This window comes from Convolutriloba macropyga, chromosome 4, assembly GCF_964194025.1.
Source record: "Convolutriloba macropyga chromosome 4, txConMacr16.3, whole genome shotgun sequence".
Classification (NCBI taxonomy): domain Eukaryota; kingdom Metazoa; phylum Xenacoelomorpha; order Acoela; family Convolutidae; genus Convolutriloba; species Convolutriloba macropyga.
In genome coordinates this window covers 1,678,951-1,688,061 of record NC_134471.1, presented here as the reverse complement: position 1 = coordinate 1,688,061, position 9,111 = coordinate 1,678,951, and the positions used below count along the sequence as shown (strand labels likewise).

The window sequence follows — 9,111 nt, the reverse complement described above, 5'->3', positions numbered from 1 at the left end:
TGGACTGGTCCCATATCTTTTCTAGTGAATTGTAGGTTTTTTGTTCAGTTTTATTTTTATCTGACGCTATTCTGACTTTGTTATTAAGTTTTTTTAATGGACATAAATTTTTGTATATCATAATGTTTGTTGTTGTTGTTTGATTTTGCTGTTCGTCTTGACTCGCTTTCTTAATAATGACAGATCTCATCAATCTAAGGCGTCAATTTTCATTCGACTGAATTTTTTACTTTGGAGGCTATCTTTTTGTTCATTAACCATTTTTTTTGAAGAATTCTTGAATTTTTGGGGGTTTTCTATCTGTTCCTCATTTGGTATATAATTATGCCAGAATTGTGGATGAGGGGTCGGAACCTTATGTGCAATCGCACACTACCGAGCCTCCTTGTCTAACGGTTGAGCATTTTTCCAGCCAAAGAGTGTTAAGCTGCGGTTAACACTGTGTGAGAAAAGTAAGCATAGACCTGCACGTCAAGTTGATAAAACCTTTCGGAAAACGGGCTCGTAAGTGCTTGGAAAACTTTTTTAATGTTTAACTTAGTAAAACTAAAATATAGATTTACTGCGCATTCCTTAGATTCCAGTGGGCAATTTTAGTCATCAACGCTGATATTTTTGCAGATTCATGTTTCCAAAGTCAAAACACCGCGCAGTGCAATATATATATATATATATATATATATATATATATATATATATATATATATATATATATATATAGATATCCCGGGTCGAGGTTTGGTGGTGAATTTTGGTTTAAAATGCTGTGAAATGCTTTGAAAAAAAATAATTTTCACCGCGTATTTCTTACATCTTTTTGCGGTGAATGCGGTGAATCGCGGTGAAAATTTATATATACAATCTATTATCAGTTTTAAAAAAGTCCTATGCCCGCTTAGTTATACATTTTTATCTGTTGCCAACAATTAGGTTGCCAATCATTTTGATATAATCAATGAAAAGTTTCTCAATCGGAACCCAAAATGCATCTTTTCAGTGAGCATTTCTGCTTGATGGGATATCGGTTGAACAAGAAATCCAGCAATCGTCAACCCGAAGCAAACGACTTGCATCTGTTTGAATCTCTAGTTCGTTTGAAAGTGCATGAAATCAACTGGTTCTCCTTCAAAGAAGAGGATAAAAAAACAGGCAAGTCTGAATAAATTTAAAGTTAGCAACACGGATCGATCACTACTGTTTGCCCCACCCCCTCACTCATTTCTCTTTGAACAGTTGAGTCAATTTGACATCAAAAGGAAATTTGTCTCGCTGCTAACGCCTAAGCCTATGATGTGACTTTGATTACTCGAGCAAGACTAATTTTAACTTACTGGGGGCCCCCGAGATGAAAAAAAAAATCCAACTGAAGAAATGAAAACTCTCAATTTGATACAGAGGTTTTAAAATCATTAGCGGCTGTGATATCACTTAAAAATCATTTAGGTTCTGTGAAATCATTTAGGGTCTGTGATATGGCATCTAGAATGATCATACGAAGCTTTGATGAAAGATTCATCATACTGCTCTAAAAACCATGAAAATAAATAAAGGTGGAAACAATGTCCAGTAAAAATGGACAGATCAGTGTTTAAATTCATTCTAGGCTTCCTCTTCCACCCCGCGATCCTTCCGCTGTTTAAGTAACCGATTTCAAAAATTTGTCGTGTAGAGTTTTGGTTGTACAATCAATGCTTTTTAATTAACCCCAGGTTGTCCATCTTAGACGAAACTTTGAAAACTGACTGAGACTTTTACGGTGCCGTAGAAAACTTACAAAATTTTTTACCGCGCCGATTAAGGCCGCAATAAGTTTTCGACGTCACCGTTTCCGAATGATTTAATTACCAATTTCTAAAGTCTAACTTCCGAATAACGATTTTGATTACAACGCTTATCTCATACAAGTCACTTTTTCATCACATTTTGGCTTTGGGTATAGCTTTTCAAACCTCTGATCACACCCTATCTTTTCACCACTAATTTTATTGGAACAGTTAATAATGAAGATTAGGAATGCGCAGAGTTTGGGTCAAGAAAGTTGGCGTTCATATAAAAATTTGGATGGGAAGGGCGTGGGAAAAGGATTTCTTTTAAAAATTATGCGGGTTGAAATAAAGTGGGGGGGGGGTGATAAGCATTAGATTAATTTTTTGACAACTGTTTCAGACTTCTGCTGTACACACCAAGTGAATATGTACGTGGAAAACGGACAGCGAAATGGACTAACACCCTTGGAGTACTTCATGAAAATAAACAATTTCCATGCTATGACCAATAAGACTTTGGTGTATGTTAAGGTAAAATAATGCCCAATTCAGAACCCTTGAATCCTTTTCGTTTATTGGTGAATTTGCCTTTCGTTTCTCGACACTTTTGTATCTCAAGAACGGCAAAAAGTACTTCTGCTGTATTATAGTTTTCAAATATCAGGTTAAGCACGACTGAAATTCAATAAAATCAAGCAATGAAAATGCCTGGATTTGTTCGGAATCACATCATTCATTTCTTAATTTCTTCATCATTTTTTAATTTGCTCTTGGAATTTTTCTGGTTCTCAATATACAATTTTCGACAAAAACCAAATTCTTTTAAATCAATTATATTGTCAGCATCGAATCAGAGAGGGTACACAAAAAGAAATTAGTTGCTCTCTTTTCAGAAACAAAATTAAGGTGAAATTGATCTGCAATAACGATTACATTAAGCATTGAAACGTGGAATACAGAGCTGACATTCTGTTAAATTAAACGAAATGATTTATTCCTGTTATCTAAATATATCAAACTTATCAAAAATCAGCATCGTTTTTGTAAAGAAATTGATAAAATGACGCCATTTTTTTAATCAAGCAAGTGGTAAGAAGAACAATACAAGTGAACTAGCTAGTTTCATTCAATCACCTATCGTGGCAATATAGTCCAGCTGAGACAACTGCTTTATCTTCAGAATGGCAAAAACTATTAGGTCTCTTGGCAGCTTTCCAACTGTTTTTTAAGTTGGATTTTTTTGGTGCAACCAATACTGTTTAGTATTGCACCGGCGCTGCTTCTGTGAGTACAGAAGCGGAAAAAAACGAATGTGCTGCAGATATACAGACTTATGAAAAGTTAGTTGCTTGACCATGAGAAGAGCAAGCTCCAGCCAATATAACTTTGAAAAGACCCTGCTTGACCCCAAATGCCTATGAAAAGACTATTACACGACCCATGAAAAAAAAACATTGGTTAACTAATGATAAGAATTAGCCTCAACTTTAACTAGAATTCGTGACCTTGTAATTTAATTCAGTATTTTGCTCTCCCACCTGGAATTAATAGGTCCTTTCATAAATCCAGGTCTAGACTAGGGACGTTATCCGAATCTGACAATTTTGTAAGTTTAGAAACATTAAAATACCATGAAGCCAAAAATTTGTTCGGAGACTTGTCTGACAACCGAAATCAGGAATGACCCAAATCTGTTGTTTGATGAGCGGGAGTTGCATCAAGTATAACTCAACATTGCCGATACCTAATTAGCTAGAAATGAATCATCTTTAAAGGTTGCTATCAACTCCTGAGAAAATGCTGAGACTTCGAATAAATTCAGGAGGAATATAAACTTTTTATTGTAATATTCAAGGATAACTCTTGTTCCGATTACTACAGAAATAAAACTTCAAGAGATTACAGTGTTGTTTTGTTGATTAGACTGTGACTATACGTCGACCTTTCACTGACGTCGCTATATAAACAGAGGCCATAGGGCAGTTATCTAATATTTTCAATCACAAACATAAAAACATTTTTATGTCGCTGTTTGATATTTTCTGGAGATAATCTGCCTCCCTCGTCAGTGGTTCGTTGACCCCTTTCTAAAATTGTGTGTGATTATATAACACACGTTACCATTTAAAAAACAGCACACACACGTGCCGGGTGGGCAGAAAAAGAATAGATCCATTTTTTTTCAGTGTCAATTGGGCGTTAACATTTCATTCCATTGATCCGTTGATAAGGTATACATCTGTTTCTCATTGCAACGAGATTCAATTGGTAGTAACAGGCTGGAATTCTTTCACCTGACCAAAAAAGTATTCTATGCTTAGTCATCTGGCTCAGTAAGCTGATTAGATTCGCTTCTGTTCAAATTATTTGTTTCAGGTCCGGTGGTATGCCGAAGCCTGCACACATGTTGTAACCCAACTTGGATTTGGATGGGGAAAACTTAAAATTATTGGAAGTCGTGGGCTCACCAAAAAATTTGCCCTGCCCCCTATCGGCATTCCGTCTGCAGTTTACATATTTACGGGATATGAGCTGAAAACGTCGCTAACTTTTCCATGGTTTATGCTGCGGGTAATTTGTTTGGAGAAACCATGGATGTGTCCGAATGCAGACCAGTTTGTATCAGTCAGCGGAAATTTATGAACAGATTATGAACCGAGACTTGCAAAGATAATAAATTAAAAACTGTGTCTGTTCTGTTTGGCGCCCAGCCTAGTAGGCATATAACGTTGAAAGCCCCCAGCCGCACTTGCTTTTTTCGTATCTTTTCAGTTTGTCCCCCCCCCCCCAATAAGTTACGCAACCCCTTCCTTTTGTGCCCCACATCTCAATTTGTGCATATAATTTGCACCCCCCAGACGCACGTGCAATAATTTTACATAATGATTTACTATGTGATGACACGGGCACGTGCACCGCAACTGGAGGTGCATAAAGTACCGGGGGGGGGCACAAGCGGAAAAGATACTATTTTTGTATGTGATGTGGATTGTTTTTCTTAATATTACATTTAACACCTCGATTCACATCACTGTTTTTATCAGGTAAGATCTCAGAACACATTATATTAAAAAAATCATGTCAAAGCCAAAACACTGTCAAACTTTAGACCATCTGATAGAACTTGTTGGACAATCATATTAAAATTTCTCTTCAAAGATGTGAGATTAACGTTTCTCTTCGTATATGTTTCAGATATGTAATATGTAGTTTCTAGTATTTGCCTTATCTGATAGGAAACTTTGCATTTTAATCAGACACTTCCACAAAATATATCACACAGAAACTAAAAATATCACACCGAACATTCTGATTGGGGATGTAAATTTTGTTATAGAAAATCTTGTGGCATGATCAGAAGCACTTGTGATATTTATTTTGGAAACTATTCTCGATTTTCATTTGGGCAAAATTCTGGTCTGAATATGATAAGGCCATAGGAAAGACCCTTGTATTTTAATTTGTATAAACAATGAACTATTGCAACTCTAATTAACAAAGATTTTTTTGTTGCGCTCCTTAAGTTCATTTTCTCTACAGATTATCTAGGAGCAAAACTACAAAGAGTTCATTGGTAGCATCAAACATTTTGAGAAACGTGGTAAAAGGCAATGAAATTAATTTCAAATTGTATTGATGTTTGAGTGCATTTCAACAATGCTTCCAATGGACAAAGTTTGAAATGTTATTCTGCGTGTTATTATGCATGGATTTTGTGCTGATTTCTTTTTTTTTTGCAAAAAACTCCAGTGCATTGCTTACACAATTTCAACGAATTCAGTGCTTTTCTTATGAAATAATGCATCGAACTGGCGCCGACGTTTTGACCCGGTAAAATTAAAACTCTAAATTTACTTTCAAGAAGATAACAAAAGACGGCTCGAGTCAGTCTGTGCGTAACACAGAATGTTCAAACATAACTCTCAAGGCTGCAACAACAACTTTCAAATTCTATCAGAGAAACCATTGGGAGCATCCCAAACCAACTTTTATGCATTGGAGAAAACTACTTTTACTGTCTGAACGAAAAAAAAATCAGCCGCATTTTTCCGCAGACAAAAAACTCTTCAATAAATTCTACAAAAAACTAGTGCACTACGATTTATTTGAAAGACACAGTCAAAGAAAAACGATACAAAAGCACGCACACACACACACAAACACACACACACACACGAAAACAAACACACACAGAGATACACCACACAATATACAAACAAAAACCAACACACAAATACAAAGCCCAGAACAAAAAAATTTTTCAATTCTTTTCAATTGCAGTTTCGGCTCTTGATCAAATTCAAGGTTGATCAAATCCCTTTTCTCTTCCTTAATTTTTGTTCCTTGAAAACTAGGTGTGAAATATTTGAGGCAATTCTATCGGTAACTGTTATTTTCAAGTTTCAGAAAACTTTTTGTCAATTAGGATATTTCATGAACAGTTAATGGGATAGTTAATTTCTAATATCTCGCAGGTTTGTCTTCAATGAGAATTAAAACAACGCAGTTTTTGTTTTGAAATCATTCTGTGATAATTTGTAGCAGATAATGATTAATTTTTTGATTTTGTCATTGTTTCTGTAAGTTTTTTCATTCTGCCTCTGTTTTTTTTTTCAAATATCTAAAGGAAACAACTCTCTCATACTAACTACTTCTTGCTCTCTATTTCCCTCTTACACACATACCATGCAAATTGCAAATTCAAGAATATTTCTATACACCCACACTGTCGCGCGCAAACAAATACAAAACCCGACACTAGAAAAATCATTATATGTTTTGGTTTCCGATAATTACTCAGGGTTCCTCGCCGTTCGTTTATGTCTTGATTGTTTCTTGGGTAACTTGGTGTTGATCTTTTTTTTGCAATTGTGACTGTGATCGTAAAATTTACTCAAGTCAGGACTGAAAGCTTTGTATTTTTTCGAAATATTTAGAAATATTTGTTTCTTGAGCAGAATAGGACAACTGATTTTAAAAAAAATCTAGCAGGCGTGTTAAGGGTGGTAATTAAAACCAAAATCTAAAGCCAAAATTCATAGCAAATAATATGTATTTTTTCTATGTTATCTTGTTTTTTGACACTTATTGAACCCTGTCTATGTTAGTGTCTCAAATTTGGTAGGAACTCACTTTCTCACACCAATTTTCTCTTTCGCTCTCTTAAACACAACACCCACACAAAAACAAAAAAAAATTGAAACAATTGAGAATAACATTTTTTGAGAATAATGGGACCATAAATTTTTCATTATCTCGTGAACTTGCTATCAGTGGTCATATACTCGGCAGAGGTCATATTTAAAGTTGCAATTTCTAGCAAATTTTAAGTAATTGTCAAAAAAATGTTCCTGATTTCTGACAGTTTTTGCACTCGTTGAAAGCTGTTATCAAAGTCTCTTACATAGAAGCAGTGAAAAAAATGGGTTATAAATAAATGTTCAATTTTGAATTTTTCACTCTTTTTATTTAGGGTGTTTTGTTTTTAGAAAAACGAAACATCTATTATTATTTTTATGTAAACTGAAAAACTTTTTTTGCCTTCTCTCAAATGAAATTTAGTTTTTCGAAAAAGGAGTTCCACAATCAAAAAAGGATTTAGTTTTTCAAGTTAAAGAGACGCCCAGAGACTGGAAAGATCAGTTCGGACAGCAACTTCAATACACAGAGAAGTGAAAATTTACTTTTTTTCCTTTTTTTAAAAAAGCATGAACATTGAAATTAAATATTTCAACCCGTGCATAAACACTTTAACTTGTCAATTAATGTGTATTTCATTATATTAGAGGAGATCAGTTCGAACTATATGCTCTGACAATATAAAGAATACAAATACAAATAATGTCTGTGTGAGGATGAGCTCAAACTTAAGCATAGCTTCAGGTTGATCATAGCCTGACCAATGTTGGCTACAATGATGATACCACGTGAAAGTTTCAGACAAAAAAATGTGGCCAAAGTCAACAAAAAAGAGCAGTGATGCTCATGAAAAGATCATTCTGAAATGTGGGGAAAAATAAGAAAAAGGGAAGCTTAGAACAGGCCGCAGTAGCCTAATGCTGTTCCGCTGCGATTACACAGGAAACAAAATTATCATTAATATTAGATAATAAAAGATTTCCTGCTTCTTTTCCATGAGTTTGTCTGATTTGATTTTCATTTCATAAAACCAGTTTTCTTTTTTACTTCTCCAAGGTTTTGAATATTCTCGAAAATACTTTGAAATTACTGCAGAGTTTCGAAAATACTCTGATGAACTGCGAAGTCAATTTTTGCACAAACAACTCTAGAATATGAAAAGAAATATATTTGTCTTGCATTTTCAAAGGTAATTTTTGCTATATTGAGAGGTGTAAATAGCCTGAATTCTTCAACATTCCGAAAAAAAACACTTTTTCATACAGAGAAAATATGGCTTTGCAATAGCTTATAACCAACAGAAAACAGGAAGACGCATAGAAAATTTTCAAAAAAAAATTGAGAAAAACAAATATTTCATTTTTTCTCTGGAAATTTTTGGTAATTTAGTTTGAATTGTTATTTTTTCGGTTCGAAACTGTAAGTGGTTACTGAAAATCTACATTTAACCTATCTGAATTTGCTACAGAATTTGTTTCATTCTAAGAATGGTCACCCCCCGAAAATTAGACTGAAGAAAGAAAGAAAAGCCAGCCGTACATATTTTTCTCCATTTTGGACAAAATTTTGCAACAATAAAACCAAAACTGATTTATGATCAGTTTAAAAAAAAACAAAACTAACCTGAAATCATTTGGGTTCTTTCTCCTCAAAAACATAAACATTGTATAAGTTTTCCAGTCTCAAATGAAAGGATATAAATTGAAGATCAAAAGAGTGTATTAGTTGAGCTTTGCATAGAATCAAGTTTGATCTATAGATTCAAATGAAACAGAAATAATTGAAGGATTTATTATTCATGATAGGTCGCATTTGAACAGTAGCTGTAGGAGTGAAACGCGGCTTTTTAAGTAATCCACAAAACCAACAATTGTGTATGTTGTATTCTCAGCCTACACAATACATATATATTTTTTTGTATACGGAGTTAGACGCTTTCATTTTTCCAACGTTTTTTTAGTGGTAATGCGCTCCGTGTGTATACATGAATTAATTCAACTGAAAGAGAAACTATATATCAAAATGTAAGCGAATTTTGCAAAATACTTATTTGATGGTACTACTTGTAAGAGATAAAATTGAAAGCATTTTTGCATTTGAATTTGCAGTGCATTTGAAAGATGATGCTATTAGTGAAAATGACTGAAGGTGCATCAATTTGACAGCTCTATTTAGTGAAATCAGTACCAGGATCTGTTCCAAAACA

At 34.2% G+C, this 9,111-nt stretch overlaps 1 protein-coding gene across 1 annotated transcript in view; it reads right to left on the bottom strand.

Moving 5' to 3' along the window:
* Positions 1 to 8,732, bottom strand: part of LOC142337402 (uncharacterized) — a 162,173-nt gene extending 153,441 nt beyond the window's left edge. The window contains exon 1 of the mRNA XM_075386576.1: positions 8,529 to 8,732. Coding sequence (XP_075242691.1) covers positions 8,529 to 8,569 — 41 coding nt within the window. The 5' untranslated portion in view covers positions 8,570 to 8,732. The remainder of the gene's footprint in view (positions 1 to 8,528) is intronic.
* Positions 8,733 to 9,111: the final 379 nt, after the last annotated feature.